Source organism: Panthera onca, chromosome A3 (assembly GCF_046562875.1).
Source record: "Panthera onca isolate mPanOnc1 chromosome A3, mPanOnc1 haplotype 2, whole genome shotgun sequence".
NCBI lineage: Eukaryota > Metazoa > Chordata > Mammalia > Carnivora > Felidae > Panthera > Panthera onca.
In genome coordinates this window covers 53796288-53816300 of record NC_138341.1, presented here as the reverse complement: position 1 = coordinate 53816300, position 20013 = coordinate 53796288, and the positions used below count along the sequence as shown (strand labels likewise).

The following is a 20013-nucleotide window of genomic DNA, read 5'->3' as shown; positions in this document are numbered from 1 at the left end:
ATTCTGTGATGTTATTAGTATGAGAACTGGAGGGAAAAAAACATCCAAATCAATGATATTGGAATGCAAGTTAGATATAATAAGATATGGAGAAGGCTGTTAATGTAAGAAGGGTAAATCTTTTAAGAAAAAAAAAAACATATAATAAAAAAAAAAATTGGGGACCAGATTGCTCTCCTGGGGAAAAGAACAGTGCAGCTGTGGTGCCCTTAAATTGTGGGTTATTATTTATACAAGGTCCTTGTATAAAATAGAACCACCTTGTTCTTTAAAATATATCCTTCCTTCTTTACACCCCACTCAGTCCTCAATGCACTGCAGTCTGCCCTGACTATTTTACTGAAATTGCTCTTGCTTGAGTTCACCTCTGGCCTCCAAATGACAAATCCAATTAACATTTTCCTATCTCTTTTGATCTCTCTGTGGCATTTAAAAACTACTGACCACTTCTCAGTCTGGAAAAGGTTTCCTCTCTTAGCTTTGGTATCCCCCTTCTGTTCGTCTACGTTTGTGACTCAGTTTCCTTCATGGCTTTGTTTCTCCACCCGTCCTTGAAGTGTTGTCATTCCCAAAGGGTGTTGTAAATGTTCCTCTCATTCTACATTCTCCTCATCCAAGACTCACTGATAGACTCACTGATGACTTTCCTCTACCAGCAGTCAAGACTTCTCTCCTGATTCATACTACTACTGGCCATCTGGACAACTTTACTTCAACAGCCCATGTGCAGGCACAAGAAAGACATACTGAACTACTGTGGCTGTTTCACCTTGTGTTTTTGAACACATATTTTAACTGGGCTAGCATTGATGAATTTTCATCAAGAAATTCTTCTAAGAAATCCTACTAACTCTATTAGGCTAATTTAATTTTTGATCAATTTCCTAGGCAATGTATTTCCAGGGATCCAGTCTTTTCTTTCTTTTTATTTTTAATGTTTATTTATTTTTGAGAAAGAGAGACAGAGCATGAGTAGGGGAGGGGCACAGAGAGAGGAAGACAACGAATCTGAAGCAGGCTCCAGGCTCTGAGCGCAGAGCCCGACACAGCGCTTGAAACCACAAACCACAAGATCATGACCTGAGCCAAAGTTAGATGTTTAACCGACTGAGCCACCCAGAAGCCCCGGGATCCAGTCTTTTCTGTATACATTTTATAATGGAGACTTATTAGTCAATTTTTGGTTCATTTCAAATTTTACCAATGTACCTTCTGCTACTAAGTTCTCTTGTGGCTACTAAACCTACTAAATTCAAATTTCCTGAGTCAAGATTTTGATTCAAATTTTGTCAAAATTTCATTCTTCCATCAATTTTCACTGATGCGTGGTTTTAACTGATTTGAATTTTACTTGAACTGAATATTTCTACTAGTAATAGTCATTAGAAACTGAACAAAGTCTGACAGTTTATATTTAATTTTTGGTTACTCCATTAGAAAACTGTGATCAATTCCCTTCCAATAACCTAGGGTTCTCTAAAGAGTAAAAACAGAGTCTGTCCTTGGGTTAAAGGTCCTGCTCAGAAACAGGATGAGGCTGGGGAGATCAGGTAGAAATACTAATTTCACCATATGTGACTTCACCATATTCTCTCAGTGCTAGAGAACTGAGCTGCCTCTGAAGAGTATACTTGGATTCTTTTGGGCCCTCTAGACTTAACTTGCATAAAAGGTTGAGGAATTATTTGTCTTCTTCCATGTAAGCTGAGATGCTGACTGAGGCCCTCTAGACCTTACTACCCCAATATAAGGATAGATAAACTCAAGGAAAAATTCTTATGATGGAAGGAAAAAGATCTCTGTCTCCAAATCCAGAGAGATGGGTCTAAATTATCTGCTCGCGGCTTTTCTCTGGGCCTCACTCCGGTTTTTCCCACTTGGTTTTCGATTAGGGGGTAATACTTCCCTGGCTGGTCTCTTATTAACCAGTCTCAAAGCTAGCAAAAGTAAGCCACAAAAGGGTGAATGCAAACGATAGCGTCCTGTGGGAGCCAGAGTGTCTAACTCTGGCTCTCCCTACAAGGAAGGCAGAGCTAAGTCACTGCAGGTGAGTCGGTCCACATGTGCAGAAGGCTCTGATTCCTGCATCTATCTTAGTGGGAACAATGCATCTATCTGAAATGGCTTCCCCCAGAGCAGTCCAAGTCACAGACAAGGAAGATTGTACTCTTGGTTAATGATACCTTGAAATAGAAAAAGCAAAGGAACTTCACACTGTAGAACTAGGCAGGGCATATATTTAAAGACAGGTGAATCAGATGTTAAATGAATCTTCAGAAAAAGTAGGCACCTTTGGTTTTACTTATATATATTATACCATAACTCTCTGGATCCCTGGATCTTCTTTGAACCATTATCAGTTTGAACTCAGAACTGAACTCAGCCCTTTGCCAATTCTCCCTGAATGATGGATGTCAAACTCGTTAAAGCTCAAATGTTACTATTATTTTCTCAAATTTGGAGAGGAAACAGGCAGGCAGTTTCTCTCCCACAGTATAGATTTAGAAATTGTTAGGAATAACTCATTTCCCCCCAAGACTTCTCTTTGTGTGTGTGTGTGTACTTTTTAATGTTATTTTAATTCCAGTATAATTAATGTACAGTGTTCTATTCATTGCAGGTGTACAGTATAGCAATTTTACAATTCTCTACATTACTCAGTGTTCATCATGGTAAGTGTACTCTTAATCCTCTTCACCTATTTCACTCAGCCCCCCACCAACCTCCCTCTGGTAATCACCAGTTACTTTTCCATAGTTAAGACTCTGGCTTTTTTGTTTGTTGTTTCCGAGACTTCTTTCTTTGTTATGTTAACGCTGGTCTCTCTTAAGGGATTTTTGTGTGTGTTTTTAAAGACTGAATATTGATGCCGGTCATATTCAAATAACATATTTTAGGAGCTCACAATAAAGTTTACAATAGCAGGGAGCTCTGTGTTTTTTCTAGCTCAATCCATATGGCCCCATTGTCTTGTATTATTTCATTTACGTCTCCATGGAACATCTAGAATGGAAAGAAGTTGTCAGGAAATAACAATGTTGGCATTGGAAACCTAGCAACCAACCAACCAAAAGTTGTCCTTTGAAACTTAAAAACATAAAACGAGGCTTGCTACTATAAAAGGTGCTTATGGAGCCCTTCAATCCTAGGAAGATCTGGCTTAAGAAATAATACAAAATATAAATCATTTATTTTTATTAGGTCCATTTTAATAAAGTGTATAAGAGTTTACAACTCAAAAAATTATTCATAAAAACTATCAGATACATAAGATAGATCACACGAAGAGTGCAATAACATAAATCCAATAGTCTGCAAATAAGAGGTATTGCAAAAACTGTTAAGATTGACTTTATAAATGTCTTTTTCCCTTCCTTTCCCATGTTCACAGCCCTTGAGATTGCATGCACATATTGTCTTCTGAGGTCTGAGAACTTCAGTATTCCTTATAGCTGGGTTGACTTCCTCATTCAGTCAACTCAGAATGTTTTGTCAGCAAGGGGTTTGCCTCTTCTCCATGGAATGAGCATGGTCCTTGGCCTTTATTTGGTTTCTGTCCCCTAATAAATGGCATCAAACACTTTCTCTTTCAAAGGAACATCTTGCAGGCCTTGTGCTGTCTGGTCACTGTTGCCAGTCCAACACCACACATGAGCCAAGGGTTCAGGTCAAACCCTACTGAGTTTCATCTTTGTGGATGAGACGAGCATGCTTACTGTGGAAACAGGCTGAGGCAATGGCTGATTTTCCCACCTTTATCTACAACAACTCCAGTTCTAACTCAAGAGTTGTTGGCCAATGGGACTAAATTCACTCAAGCCAGCTACCTACTGTCACCACTTGGTATTCTTTGGATGCCTTCATAAGGAGGTCTTCACACCATGGCAAAAAGCATGAGGACACACACACACACACACACACACACACACACACACACACAGACATCGACACAGACACACACACCTTTCTCCATTCACAATCCTCAAATAGGAGTCTTTGGTAGACTCAGAGAATACAACTGGATTTGCCATTTCAGAGTGAAAAGGCTACATTGTTTTCTCTCACTCCCAAAGTCTCACTTTAACTGACATGGTTAAAAAGCATTTCTGCAATTCCTTGCCAAAAGGAATCAGACAGACCCCTTTAACACATATATGCAGTTCTATTACAACGTAATGCAGATAATATTGACTTGATTTCAAGAACAGAACACTGTTACTATAAACTCAAAACAGTGCCACCCATACTGAGACTGCTGGGAAATAGCTCAGACTACATTTCTTACAGAATTATAAATTACCGGAATCCTGGACTAAGCCACCCGTGTGCTGGTTAGCATTTAGCCATTTTTTACAAGCTATTCCAGAGTCCCTTCACACCTAAACTTGCCCCTGCATTCTGGAGCGCATTGGGCCTGTGTTAGATCATGGTGGAGAGATGCCTTTGGGTTGTCTCCAGAGTAAGGCTGGACTTCTGCCAGCCTTCCTTCATCTGTTCTTCTAGTCCATAAGAAATGGGGAAGGTGAGCCATTTCATTCTTATTTGGAATTATTCCAGTGTGGTGAGATTATCATAGGTTAGGCTGAAACTTAAGAAACTGTTTACAGTAACAAAGGCACATAAAAATTAACATGATCATTCGGTCCCACCTCTCTTTCATCCACTTATTGGTATGGTCATAATAGGGTAATGTTAAGTGAGGAAATGAAGGGGTGGGAACAGGTACAAGGAAGGTGAGCCAAGAAGATTTGCAGGAATAAAGAAGCAGGAAAGAGCTGTGTCTGGCTGTGTCTTAGTGACAGGATCTTGGATACCACACGTGGGAGGCCTGTTTCCTAATAAAGGTCAAGGTACAAAGGAGGCAGTAGAACAGGAAGTTGGAGAGGAAGGTGGCACCTGGGGAATCAAGACACCGCCAGTGTGGATTTTCACATCTAAGCTGAGGCAGCTAGTTGTTTGCAGCAACCTAGAAAATTTATTTTTGTAGGAAAAGAACACAAAAACAATTCCCAACCAGATACTACTTTTATTTTCAAGCATCTTGAAACCCTTAAGTGAACTTCACAAGTTTGCAAATATTCTGATGGTTTAAAAAAACAAAACAAAAAACCCAAAAACCACAAGTAGTAGTTCACAAAGGGACTGAAAAATGAAGAATTTAAATGACATGATTCCATTTAAACTCTTCATGTTTACTCCATCAGGCAGGATGGGAGGACTGGAACCCAGGAGTGACTGCAGGCATTTACAAAGCGCTTCCACCTCCTCAAAAGCTGCGGTCTTTCCAGCGGCTCTCCTATGTTTCTTTTATCAAAATAACCCGGGTTCTAAATTTCTCAGCTAAAACTACACCTGTGTGACCAGCAGCCATTCCACAGTTGACTGGCATGTGTTTTCCAATTTCAGTTCCAAAGACACAGCAGAGAATGACATCTTCCTTTATGAAAGGCACCCAATGACTCCATTCTCATGCTGGAGAATGAGTTGGCTCTCACCCTTCTCCCGTTTCCTATAAAATTTCCTATTTGATAAAATGCATACAAATTATATGATCTATGTTCTGATGACGTTTCCTTATGGTATCAAATACAGCATGGTTCAATTTCTATTGTCAGATCACTCTGGCGATTATATTTATTTTAAATAAAACTGAGATCTGCGACTTTATGAGTCAGTGAAATATCCACCAAATAGCTGAAAACACTGATGTACATGTACTCTAAAACTTACTAAATCAACAACGGGCAAATAAGATGCCGATATTTTTCTTGAAAGTTTAGAAAGAAACGCTGGTCACCAGATTAAACTCAGACCTAAAGTGGCCACGTGAACATGTACACACCAGTCCACACATAGGAAGTTTTCAACTCATTAATAATGAGTGAGCCCAAAATGAAATTGAGTTTAAGATCCAGGTTCCCTTAGGCTCTGCCCAGCATCTGCTTCCACATCAAATTTTGTTCATTCCACTTCCCAATCTAACAAGGACTGGGAGCCTAAAGGGTCATATGTAGCTCAAGAAACAGCTATGTTAAATATTTTCCACCACACATAGTAAAACTTCATTAATTTAATAGTGACTGTTAGTCAATTAACATAGATTCTTTAAAAGTTCATCAGTGCATGTTGTGGTTCAATGCTTTACATCTAAATATATTCTGGCTCATCGCGCTCCACTGAAATGAAAGATCACAAGTTCCCGCATTCCCTAACAAATGTGTAAAAGCAAATAACACATAAAAGTAGGAAGTACAGTATTTTGTTGACTATATATCTTTTCTCTTTAATGTTAACCTGTTGCAGTATAGTTTTTGGAAACATGCATTTGGTACTAACTCAAAGCACCCTGAGCACTCCTAATTCCCTTAATGCTAAATTTTCTAGAATTCCAGATTCAGAATGGCCTCTGGCAAGAATATTTTATCTTTATTTTTTTAAATGTTTATTTATTTATTTTGAGAGAGAGAGAGAGAGAGAAGAGAGAATGAGCAGGGGAGGGGCATAGAGGGGAGAGAGAATTCCAAGCAGGCTCTGCACTGTTAGCATGGAGCCCGATGCAGGGCTCAATCCCACGAACCTTGAGGTCATGACCTGAGCAGAAACCGAGAGTCGGACACTTAACCAACTGAGCCACCCAGGTGCCCCAGCAAGAATGTTTAACCTTTAAATGATGCATTTACCCTATATGATCCAAAGATCAGTGCAGAATTTACTAGTTATTAGCTAATAATTAATGTAATTTAGTCAAACAATTTTCATGCATCACTCAATAAAAACACAAAAGTAATTTGCATGTTTTTACATTCATTTCCTATTCAAAGAATGTATTTAGAGTCTCCACCCACAATAGGTCTCCAGTGAGAATAAAAAACATTGCAAGCCCATGCTTGACAAATGATTCAACTATGTGATAAAATCACCATGATTTTATCGATTTTACCTCGAGAGCTAACATGGCTACTTGATTAGGAAGAAGTGATCAAATAACCAAAGGAAAGACATTTTGCAGGGCTATTACGGAGGTAATCCCGAATATCTGGAAGAGTGAGTGAGAGCGACCTTCTCCTTTAAGAGTTTCTGACAGGGGGTGAGTACCTCCCTGAATATTCCTATCCTCTTAGCTCCTGCTTTTGAGGCCTTTAATTGATAATGGCCAAGGGAAGAGTTTGGGGCGCAAAGTTCCATATGCATTAGCTCAAACTACTTATTCAACTGAAAAAATGATTTTGCATCAATTGTTACACAGAAAAATCAGAAATAGTCACTGGGAGAAAAGCAAACTTTTAGAGGGAACATTTCGCATTCCCCAAAGTGAAAAAGACTGGTGTGGCTGAAAACTCGGTGGAAAACCACTGCTGATAGCCCTGATCCAGTGCCAATGATCAAAGTTTATCTTTTAACATGGACATTTGAAATAAGTGGAGACTACACTAGAAAAAGTCTTGAAAAGTTGCCATTCATATCCTACCACCAAGACCCCTGAGCTTCAAATTTAAACAGTGTGATACCTAATCAACTGCAGTATGAGTCTAGCATTCTGGCTTGAACCTTGGATGAATTTCCAACTCTTTTACACCATTAATTTGGTTTGGTAAGTAACCCTCCCAACTTCTCCAGCTAACAGAGACATCACTAACATCTATTATTACAAGTAACAGGAAGCTTTTGGGTTGAAACATGGCCCAGCAGCTCTTTCCATTAAATTGAACTTCCTCAGCAGAAATCTTCCCATGGAGACACGAATTTCACCTTAAGGCACTATAATAAAGGGTATGAAAACAGCCAGGAATGAGTCAGATCTTTCCAGAAATAGAAGACATTTCAAAACCACAAGTCAGTCACCTACCTGGCCTACTTCAACATCTAAAGAGGACAGAGAATTGAAAGGTTTTCATGGCTAGCTGATTCAGCTCTTTTCTTCCAAACTGACTTACATGTCTCAGATTTCTATTTCCTTAAGAGGCAGTGGAGAAAGAAAGCAAGGAATTGGAAAAAACAAATAAGGAAGCAAATCTAGTTTGTAGCCTAGTCTCATGATGAATTCCATAGTGACAGCATGGAGTGCTCACAGGTTTTTAAGTAGTTAATAAAATATTACTAACACCATATACCCAATGGTTAGAGCTGTAACAAGGTGCTCTTTTCTATCGTTCTGGGGGCGGGGAGAATTATAAAGATAATTAATTTTTCAAGACCATGTACAGGGAATTTGTTAATAGCAAATAGCACATTTTGGAGAAAGAAAAATCTATTCTAAAGCCTCAGTTGCAGCAGGATTTTCCTACACATTCCAATGAATTCAATTTTGCCACAAGAAAAGAACTAAATAAAAACAGGGCTCAGATCAATTAGGTCAGGAGACAAATGCCAGTAAATGAGTGATTGTGGAGGTAGGTATAGTATGACAGGATTTACCTAAAGGAAAAATGCTCCCTGTGCACACACACATGGCACACACATACCTGTGCACTCCTGGTGATTTAAAAAGCGTGGGCATGGGAAGGCTCAACACTGTTAGACATGAGCACAGATATCTCATCTGTTTGCATTTCTATGTAGGAAAGGATCTGACACACGTTACACACCCACACTCATGTGTGAGAGGCCAGCCTGGCTTGCACAGACTCAGAAACAGATCCAGAGAATCCTTGTAGAGTTGCTGGTTTTACAGGAATGATTAGTATCTGCAGGATCACACTTCCTTTTGATTTGCAGGATTTTTATCTTGCATTTCCTTCCAGAAATATGCCCTTTGCAAGAGCATTAAGTCAAGTCCTGAAGGGACTAATCTTGTGTCCTCCAATGAACAGGACTCAGAACGGAAACTGCAGGAATAAACCTTGCAGTAACATGGCCCCTTTTGGTTTGGGGTGAAGTATTTCTGGATTCAAGCAGTTTTGGGGCAAACAAAGAAAGCAGAGTTCTGGGTGGAGGTGGAGATGGAAATGCCTGGAAGTCCAGAAATCAATATAAACAAAAGAAATGAGCATAACTTAAAGGGGTTTCAGTTAAGTATCACTGCAATGGAGTTTGTTGAGCACACAAGTTCTGCTGATACGTGGAACTGAAAGATAATAATTGGTGTATTTCTTGAGATAGGCTCAGCTGGGAGTGACGTGGTAGGTACTGAGGGTGGGGTAAAGACAGACGCCTAAGGCTCAGGTTATCGCTCCTAAGGTTTCTGCTTGCCTGATTTTGAAGGAAAGGGTGCTAAAGCAAAAGGATCTGCAGGTGGCAGCTCCATAGTCCTGGAGGAAAGGGATGTGATGGAAACAGAGCCAGCTATCGACTGTTTGTTGGTCTGTGAAACAATTTTGTAGGCAGCAATGGGCTGGGCTTCTGGATTTGGCTCATCTTCTGGGCTATAGTGACGAGAATATTTGGATAAAGACTGGGGGCGGAATGGTTTGCCAGCCATGGGGCCTGAGACAGCTTCTTTCTGGGGCTGAGGTCCTTTGTTTCTGTCGTTAGGATGACCCCCAGGTTCCAGGGAGGATCCCCTGGGAGAGATGCTGTCTAGATGGTCTGCTGCTTGTACAGAATGGGAGGGGTGGTTAGACTGTTGGACAAAAGCAGCCATGGAATACTGAGCTCGGACGGGGGCATACGCTGCCCTCTCTAGGCCTGGGAGCAAAGGAACATCGTCAGTCTGGTTGAGGAGACTGGCCTGCACGGGCAACTCCTGGGAGGCGCTCTGGGCAACTGCTAATTCCTCCATGCTCTTCTTCTTGGTAAAAGGAGCTCTCAAGAACACGTCCGCCTCCTCCGGCTGGGAAGGAGCCACACTGCCCTTGGAGACAAATGGAGCTTTGGAGAAAATATCCATGTCATCAGTTGGAACCCTTGAGCTCCTGAAGGGAGCTGTGGCAAAAACATCTGGCTCCCCGAGACCATCAGTGGTCGGCTGTGTGAGGGCTTGGAACTGGTTCTTTCTTCCACCTTGGCCTGCTTTTGCTTGCTCAGTAGAGACTTCTGGCTGAGTGAATGGAATGGCTCCTCCCAGTTTCCCTTGCGGAGGCCTGCAGCTCTCATCCTCTTCTTCAGACTCCATGAGGAGAGGTCGGGACCCACTGCAGTCTAGCATGTCCCCCTCGAGATCAGTCCCTTCCTCTTCGCTGCTGTGGAATGAACTGTTGCTTGAAGGGCCATCTCGGGCCAAGTAGTCAGATTCTAAATTGTTCTGAGTTTTCATGCCAGGTACTCTGGAGGGGTCTGGATATAAGGGAAGGCCTTTAACACCCGCTGAGTCTTTAAAGTGCTCTACAGTTATTACAGGACAGGGATTGGGCTCTCTCTGGAGACCTAGAAAAGCACAAAATGCAGAATTAACGCACAGATCAGTCCAACTCTCCTTGGAACATTTAACGGTCAACCCGCGGCAGAAACATTGTGGGACCAAATAATAAAGGTTGAAAATGGAAAAGGAAAAACAGAAAAATAAAAGTCAGGCAAGGAAACTGCACACAAACTGGAACACAAGCAATCACTGTATCACATTTTGGAACATGATCGGCACAATGTACAGGAAAGGAGATGAAGATGTTAGGCACACAGACATTCAGCATAACTATGAGCTGCTCCTACTCGCGGGGCCAGACACGGACACCTGCTCTACCTGGCACTGGCTCACGATGGAATGAAAACAAACCCAGTCACTCATGTCCATATACACCATGGCAGTTCTGCATTATGTAGAAGTACTGTCTGGGGACAAATGCCAATTCAGTATCTGACATGTGGTCATCTGCTCCATGCTGCCTGTATCTGAGGACAGATTCCTCCCAAACCACCCCCCTCCCCGCCCCCACCACCACCCTGGAAAAGCAGCAGAACACGGCTGCTTGATAAATACAAGATTTACATCATAAGCACTACTCAAAGAGCACAAGAGTGCCCCAAATACCAATACTGAAGGCACTTTCTAAGGGGAGGAGACATAGTCAAAATCATATTAAATAAATCACCTTCAGCTGGAATTGCTCTGGAATTTTGTTTTCAGTCTTCTAAGTTACCAAAGATCTCCTCTGCTTAAATGAATCTATGATAAAGTCCTTTAAGCAGAAGGAGTAAAATACAAGGATAATTACAGAAATATTTGCAAACTCTAATCTACCAGTCTACTTCTATCTAGATAGAGGTGCCTCAGGGTGCTCTGGCTTTTAAAATCAAATAGACAATTATCAGAATGCAAGACAGCTTACCTTCCAAGAAATATTAGCAGGTTAGGAGTATGTCATTGGGCACATGTTAGCAAGAGGGCAGGAAAAAGGCATATGTAACTAAGCAAGAAGAATCCAGAGAAAGGGTGGTTGGGGGTAAAGATATCATTTCATCATGGGTTTCCCAACCCACCAGGCATTTGGTACAATGGTTTGGATTCTGTAGACGACTTGGAACCTCTGTACAGAGGTAATTCCATCATCCCCTCCCCATATTACCCTCTCCCCTTCCAGGCAAATCATTAGCTAGTAGAAACTTCTGCTAACAATTATCCCCTGCTAAGGTTTCTGCTTGAATTAAGCACACAGAACACAGCAGAAGCGGCATCAAAATCAGTTTATTGGGAAACCAGTCACTTAGAGGCATTACATTGTATGCAAAGAGATGTAGAGAGAGATCGGAACATTTTAGAAGATACGGTACAAAAATACTCATTTCTCGGAATTCTATTAACTTTTTAGCAGTGCTTCTTTTTAAACAGCTCTCACCTTAAATATCGTTTTCAGAAAGAAAAAAAAAGGTGGGTGCCCCCCTCATTTTCTAAGAGTTCAAATGCATTCAGTGAATTCCTGATTAGAATCTTTTAAGTAAAATTCTGTACTGGTGCCAAATGGCTTTCTGAGTAGTGTTTGAAGAATATGATTTTGAAGAGGATAAGTTTTTTCTTTGAGCGACAGCTTTAGTATGTGTACCTACACGGTGACTTGAAAGCATTAGTCGGCTGACAGGAAGTAAACGGAACACCTTCTTTCTTGCATGGTCAAGCTAATAATGGCATCATAGCCATCAATAATGAAAACTGAACAGTTTGACAGGAGTTGGTGTTTTGGGGAAATTTAAATTGAATTCCGTCAGATCAGTTTGTGTGTAGAGAATGCCAAAAAGCAGCTACCTATAGAACCAGGGGCACTTCGGATGCCTGCGGTCTTAGATTACATTTCAAGAACTATCAGGTACCAAGTAGAGATGCCCACATCCAGAGCTGGACAGGATGGAAGAACATGCTTAACCTTTCTAGATTACTTAAAAAGTGGGTTCTTGGTCGGCTGGAAACCTGGCACACTAGCATATTCTAGGATTTTGATGGCAATAGGAAAACTACACCTAAAACTTCAAGAACTTTTAAAAATTCACAAGCACAGTCACAAAACCCCTATAACATTGAGTTTGCAGGGAAAACTTACTTCCTGTTCTTCAAAACAAGGCCAGATCCATTTCTGTTTTTCAGCATTCTTCTGCCTTCTAGGGTTGGAAAACTAATTTAAAGGATTTTCCTGAGAAGGCCAAGTCTCTGAACCTCTTCATTCTTTTTAGAGAAGGTGTGGTGTGACTATAGCAGAGAGCAACTACCCTTTGCAGCTCTCCAAGCCAGGCATTCTGGAGACCAAAGAATGCCAGTGAGTTTGGGGATGCACAGATATCCACACTCTCTCAGCGCAAGAAACAAAATGGTCACGAGAAGGAGAGGTTCTAAATAACTGTGAGCAGAAGATGGACATTAAGTCTTGTTGGCAGTTACAGGTTCTTTCTGGAATGAGTGTGTTCTAGTAAGGTAGGGAAAGCACATGTTTTCAAGGTGAACAGTCCTTGTAGATGAGGATGGCCTTGCACTATTAGGAAAACATGTTTGCAGAGGTCTGGCTACTAGCAATGAAGGAAGTGCACTAATTTAACCTCATGTCTTGGCCCCGTTCCTCTGGTAACCAACCACGCATAGCAGATGCCCCATGACCACAGAGCTCAATGAAGTTAGCCCGTTGTCCCTGAGGGGCAGAGGGCTTAAATCCAGGACATGGTCCTACAGTCTGCCCAAGGGTCTTTCATATCATAAAGCCTAAAGTAGGGCATTTTGTTCTCATTCCCTCAAACTGTGTTACGTCCCTTTTCATTGTGGTTTTGTGCGTTAAATTAAGCAAGAAGGCAAGACATGCTTCTTTTTCTTGCTCTCATGTAGGGCTGCGTGCAAAGTTAAGGTTAAGCACACTTTTTGAAACTTCTATCAGGGATAATGCCATTTTAGTCTATTTTGAGGCTCCAAATTGTATAGATTTCCCTAAGAGTTCATATGCTTGACAGAGTAGGAAAGAAGTCCCCAAAAGTATCTGATGACTTAGCAACTCTCCTAACTGCCTATTAACTTCCAAAGCAACCATCAGTGTTGAGTGATTGGGGGTATGTTTACCCTCGGAATTTTATGTGATGGACATAGTGAGAGGGTCATCAGAGTGCTTTCAAAAAAATCAAAATCTGAAGACTTAAATTTTAGGCTGGATACTCTTTAGTGCAATATATCATGCACAATCCAGAATTTTTCTTTCCTCCATACTACAAACTGAAATAACAGGTACAGGGAGTATCAAAGACATAATTCTTGCTAAAAACGGAAAAATGAAGACTTGGGGAGTACTGAGAAACCTTCTCATACATTTAGCAAATAGCAAAATATCCCTTCATAAGAACGCCAGAAATGCAGCACCAATTGAAAGTCACACTCTTGGAGCCAAATCAGGGAATCAAGAGGTGTACATCAAATTAATAATTTCCACGACCTTTTAGCTTCGATAATAAAATTAAGGGTTCTACCATATGTTGTGCAGTGGTATTAAGACCCATGACTGGGGAATAGGGATTTGACGGGAGCCAGCATGGGCCAGTGATGCCGTGCCTCTCAAGCCAGTGGAGCAATTAAATGAGATTTCTCCCTGGGCATAAAACTGCTGTGGCCAACATAAAATGTTTAATTAAACTGGCCTGGGTATATTAAAGATTAAATTAGAGGAGGATAGCTGCAAATCTGTGCTCCATTTTCAAACCCGCATCTCGTCATATCAAATGCAGGCTCACGAGGGTTTTATTCTCCCTGACTCCATGGTAGCCATGACTCATTAAAATGTCCTCAGCAGGTGTCCGCACTTCCCTTGTGCACAGCTACTTACTGCCACTCAACAATGGGTTTAAATCCTTCGTGCAAAAGTAGGCTTTCAGATTAGGAAAACAGCAGCTATTTTAAGTTATTTACATCTGTGAACATCAGGCTCCTGGTTGAACAGATAAGTCTTTATTCCCCTGTATGTTTACATAATAAATTGTTTACAGACTTTTTTTTATACAATATTTGCGTAGCAGTGTTTAAATTTCATATTTTTACTGTACAAGGTAGCTTCGTGTACCTGTTTGCTTTGTCTTCTTAGGGAGGACATGATAAAGACCTGTGGTAAATATACAACCATGTGATAAGGGGGGGGGGGGGGAGGTGCAATAGGGTAGAGCAGAATACTCACAGGAAGAAGAGTAAGGTCAGGATACTACCATCAAAGTGGGAACCAAGGAAGTGTCTTCCATTCAAGCAACTACCACCATTTGGCAACTCTGCATAAGTTAGCATTACCCAAAGAAACTCCTTCCTCCACCTTGGTGAAAGGAAACCCGGGATAAACAAAGTAGTATCTTGTTACAGATTATTTGAAATGGAGGCCATCTGGGATTCATTTTGACTCAAGAAACCCAAGTACATCCAACTTCAGGAACATGACTAGGGTGGAAAATGAAAAGACTAACTTTGTGTTGGTAAAATTATAGTCTCTAGAGAGGAATAAAAGACAGTTTTATATTATCTGGAGTGTTTCAGTAAAGATTTCATTTTAAATATCCCTCTGCTAGTATCTCTGTTCTGCCTGGCAGCCTCTAATTCACTTAATTCAGTACTTTGGCCAATCCTATCATTTTTGTCCCCAAACTAAGTTAGTGGCTACACGAGCCTGGTAATCTTACAGTCACAGAAAGTTAAAGACTCCTGGAAATTTAGACAAACATCATCATGGGAGACTTTACTTTGGCCCAAGATACCTATAGTGTGCATTTATTCAGGTGAACTCAGATCCCTCCATACTTCTGGGCTAAGGTCAACCCAGAAGGTCGTCCCCTTCCCATACAATTGCTGAAGGCAGACTGTTCCTGACTTGGGGAAAACTGTGTTAGTTCAAATCAAAATGATCAATTACCTGTCAGCAGAGCAGGAAAAGAGTATTATAAACAAAACTAATTATTTCATCTTGAGAAAATTTTTCTTGAGTTTGTTTCCCTGTAATTATTAGCAATCCAAGTTCTATAATTCTACTTCAGAAAGAGCCAAGTCCAGTATCAAATGACACTGAACAAAGTGACAACCTCTTTCGGAGGTATTTTAAAATCCACATCTTTCCATTTTCTAAACTACTAAAGACAGGTGAAATTATGGATGTTCCCTTATTCAGAGGATCAAGGAAATTAAGAATGATAGTTGTCGCTTTCCATTATAAGCTGCTCTCTGGGAATTTTCTGTGGATTATTCCTTTTACTGTCTTTAATAGTAACCACATTTCATCTGAGGTGGGTGGGTGATTTTGTTAAATGTTACCCTAAACCAGGAGTCGTGGAAAAAGATCAAGAAAGAGATGCTTCCAGATGCTGAAAGCAATACTAATTAGATAATAATTCAACTGATTTTCCTATACCTTATTACCTTCCTTGATGGTATTTCTAAAGAGAGGAGTTTCAAAATAACTTAAATGATGGCAGCATCATTAGAGTAAGTATTAGCTTCCCAAGTAAAACCAGATGCCTTTGAATGGAACAACACTCAATTAGCTGTCAAAATTCTGGTATGTCTGCTAAAGAAGTCATTAATTATGATCAGAGTTAGAAGTGTCTGTTTAAACCTTATCTCCTCCGAGTCCCGTGTTTTTAGAAACACTGGGGCCTGAATTTGGTGATCTAGTTATTTGAATGCTTTAAAGAAAAAAAAAAAAAAAACGCCAACAATTTGTTATGTGTTCTGGTATAGTTACTACTCTTACACAGTTGGATTAAAGCAAATCAGAAACATATGCTTATAGTATCTGCCCATTTTTAAGTGTCAGATCACTGATTTTATGTTTTAAAAGAATTGAAATCTTCTGACACTGTTTTGTTGGAATAGGTAGGGGTGTGTGAGTAATATTAAAAAAAAGAATCTATGTCCCAAACTGTCCAGTAATGCAGGCTTCTATTCAGTTAACCAAGAAAGAGCAACCCAAGTTAGTAAAAAGTCCATTATAATTCTCTAAAATGTAAATACTGCTACAGTAACAGTAAGAACTACAGAAGGTAACTGAAGAACATCCGGATTATACAAATCCTTCATAGTCCTTCCAAAGCATAATAGTATGTACGTAGAAGTCTAGAATTCCATACGCTTAAAGACCATCTAGTCCAAACTCATCATTGTATAAAAAAGGAACAATAGCTCTTAGAAGTGAAGAGCCTGCTGAAGGCTGCTTGGCCAGTGACCGGAAAAGGTCAGGGAGAGATCCCAAGTGACCTGGCCTGTCCTGCCCAGGCCTCTTCAGCTGGCCCGGCCTCAGGTTCCATGTGAAATGAAGTGGATGGACTAGAGACTGGTCTCTCCGATCCCTCTTGTGGAGTTTGTATGTCTACCAGTTATCAGCATACCTCACTCATATCAAATAAACCCTTTTAGCTTAGGGATGAAGCTATAAACTAAGGGAGGTCCCATTTGCTGAGTCACTCACATGGATACCTTAGCAGAAAAATAGTTCTTCTCTTTGAGGCCCCATTCCTAAAGAACAAACCCAAGATGATTTCATGTCATTATCTCCCTCAGACTTCCTCCATCCAGTCTCTGGCTGCTAGTCTGTTCATTTTCATTAACAGTCTCCATTAAGCTTTATTGAGCCAGATGACTAGATAATATATCTCAATGTGATTACGGGTAATACATGAAAGGAACAATTTACAGATACCTAATTTCTAAACTGTACTCTTCATGGTTTCAATTAAATTGAGAAACTAGATATTTCATTATATTTCTAACATGTATATGTATGAAAAAAATCAAATTGGAAAACATAGGCATAAAACATTGTTATTTAAAAATAAACATTTCCTTCATTAGATTATACATTCTTTCTATGTCCAGGAAAAAGAATACAGTTTTGATCTTCAGTAATATTCCTGTCCACAAAGGTGCAAACCGAGTCCCATTTTCACTACTATCCAATCATGGAGAGCTCTTCAAAGATATCTTTTTTTTTTTTTTTATCTTCAGCAGGAAGGTGGTGCCTCCCTCAATTTTGGAAATGATCCATTATCCTAATAGAGGGCTTTACTTAGCTCATCTAGTTTCAGCTGGCACAGGAAGTATTTAAAGTCAGGAGGAAGACTGAAAGATTCAGACTTTTCCTCCGCTGCCTTTCAAAGGCTGCTCTCACATTTCTGGGGTCAAAGCTTGACCTCCAAAGTGCAGTGTTTTGCAGGCTGTTGTTGCTGCTCAACTCCCCCCCCCCCCCCCCCCCCCACTAAAGTGCAAACGTGAGGAAGGAGAAACAAAAGTACTAGATAGAGAAACAGGCAAGTGGGCTTGGAATTTTATTTGTACAAATCTGATCAACTAAGAGTTTCCCTTCTGATCATGGAAAACGGCACTCGAGGAAGAGAACCACAGTGGGTTGCTCTGTGCCCACCTCTTTTTCAAAAGGGCAATTTTATAAAATTGCTTTCTATGTAAGGAAAAAAAGATACACTTCAATGAGTAAGTACATATACAGAGGGTGACCATGAGGCATGTTGTCATGTCAGTGCAGGGTCCTTTATTTATTTTATGAACAATATTCTAAGGTTAGTGAGGAACTACGCTTTGTTTTGTTTTTTAATCTAGGAAGCCAAGGAAAACCAACTGAACATACTTCATTGGCTGCATCCTTCAGTTCCAACATCAGAGAGAAAGAAAGGTAAGTAGCCAGAGTCAAATTGTGCCCAGCTTGTAGGCACACTTATTTCTGATTATCTGAAAATAAACAACATGCTTATTCTACAAAAACAGAGGACCTGCTGAAAGCTTAAAGCAACACACAAGTCTACTCAAAATGATTCCATATGTTACACTGTAGGATTGCTGTGTAGTTATACAAGGGAAAGAGGTCAAAACCCTGTACAGACACCTGATATCAGACTTGAAACGCCAAGTGGAAACAGAACTATTCAGCGTCTTCATTTATACACAATTTACAATATTTGATTCAAAATAAAAATCACAAGAAAAATACATCTGTTTCTGCTACAATTCCTTCCCCTCCCCCATCCACCCCCCAGTGAAAAGTCTTCTAATAAAAGGTATCATATTACCACCATTGTCTTGTTTTGGTCTAATTCTGAGATCCCGGCTTGGGACAGTTAACATGAAAAGGAATGGCAATACTTGGGTTTTATATAATGTACACATTTTATCCAAGGATCTCAAGTACTTGCAGTCACGTCTCCAGATCTGAGAAATCACGGTTCAATGGAAGCCAGAATGCTGGATGAATGCTGGGCAGGTTGCATGGGGTGTAAAATCCCTTGGCTAAGTCTATGATCAAACAAGGTCAAAGCTGGTTGGCTAGAGCTGGGCTCAATTTCTCTTTTCAAACATATCCCATCCGTCAGTCAGTTTTACCCTCTCTTAAATCACACACTCATCTCCAGGCTACTGCCTAGAGTTAAGACCAACTGAAGAAGCCATGTCCTCATGATAATGCAGCAGCGTAAAAAGCAAAAACAGAGAAACACATTCATCAGCATCTGGCCAAAGGAGACAGGGGTTGGGAGGACTGGCGTGGGAGGCCATTCCTAGCAAGAATGAGACAAAGGTGTCAATTCACTAGTTTCAGTTACAGTTAAGCTTTTGGTGGAGTTGATTCCAGCAGAGGTGACGCTCATGGCATCTAGCGCTTGATTTAAGATAATGCTATTGAAGAGGGGTAATGAGAAAACACAGCAAACTAACAGGGAGGAACTGGCCAAGGAATATCTGGAGGGCCAAAGTGATTTTCTTTCCTTATCATTTCTACAGGAGAAGGCAAGGGGTAGGAGATAAGGGCTGGAGGGCCCCTTATTAGCAGATTTTTTAAAAAATCATTTTTCTTATAACTCCGTAATGAAAATGTACATTACGGTATGAAGGTTACAGAACTGCATCTGCTACTGGGTCACGGCTACAGGTCTATGAGCTGATCCACCAGCAGTAAAGACCTGGCTAGGTTGGGAAGACTGGACTCAGAGCTCCCACTGCTGTTTCTAGAGTGCCCACCTGGAAGCGGAGAAATAGGAGTTCAGTACAAAACACAGAGGGTTAAGGTTTAGATGTGCAGAGCAAGCAAAGGAGAAACAAAACAAAACCCTAGAGAAGCAACAATTTACATCTGCAAACTCTTACGTGTTGATTTTTAAACATATGAGTGGATATGCACCACCTCCCACCAGAACTTCAGGCACTGTGTGCACACCATACCACAGGCAGAACACCTTGCAGAGAGGATCCTGTTTTCAAATGCCTATACATTTTGCCTGAGAACTGCTGGCTGTACACTAACTTCCTCATGATATCGACTCATCTCCCTGATAAAGTAAAAATCAACAGCTGTTGCTTTGGGGAAAAATCTGTTATTAAGACCACTGTGATAGAAACATGCTTTAAGAAATATAGAGATGGTCCCATGGTAATTCAGTGTCTCATGGCACATTCAAATGGTTATAATCCATCAAAGAGGAAAAAAGATGCTCCACAAATGTCCAAAAGATACAAATGATATCAAAGCACCATGCTTAATCTCTTTGGGAAGAATATTTATCATAGGTTATTCAAATCGTGCTAAAAAATGTTCAGTGCTTTTTTTTTTTTTAATATATGTATATATGACTTCAGGTTTCTACTGACTAAAGGTCACTTTATTTTTGGCTTGATACTTTGTAAAACCGGGTTTTAGTCAAAGAGTTAAA

At 40.4% G+C, this 20013-nt stretch overlaps 1 protein-coding gene and 1 long non-coding RNA gene across 15 annotated transcripts in view; one reads left to right on the top strand and one right to left on the bottom strand.

Annotated features, from left to right (window-relative positions):
• LOC144615935 (uncharacterized) overlaps nucleotides 1-18229 on the top strand; it is a 30738-nt gene extending 12509 nt beyond the window's left edge. The window contains exons 4-6 of the long non-coding RNA XR_013554674.2: nucleotides 2621-2672; nucleotides 17915-17987; nucleotides 18147-18229. This is a non-coding gene — a long non-coding RNA (uncharacterized LOC144615935). The remainder of the gene's footprint in view (nucleotides 1-2620; nucleotides 2673-17914; nucleotides 17988-18146) is intronic.
• The window catches only part of AAK1 (AP2 associated kinase 1), a 173403-nt gene continuing 156577 nt past the window's right edge, over nucleotides 3188-20013 (bottom strand). For 12 of the 14 annotated variants that reach the window (XM_060659225.3, XM_060659250.3, XM_060659286.3 and 9 more), the window contains one exon: nucleotides 3188-10302. In XM_060659225.3, the coding sequence (XP_060515208.3) occupies nucleotides 9173-10302 (1130 nt within the window). In that variant the 3' untranslated portion in view covers nucleotides 3188-9172. Of the gene's footprint in view, nucleotides 10303-17612; nucleotides 19325-20013 lie in introns of those variants that run through there. The other 2 variants (XM_060659317.3, XM_060659326.3) reach the window with 1 other exon arrangement.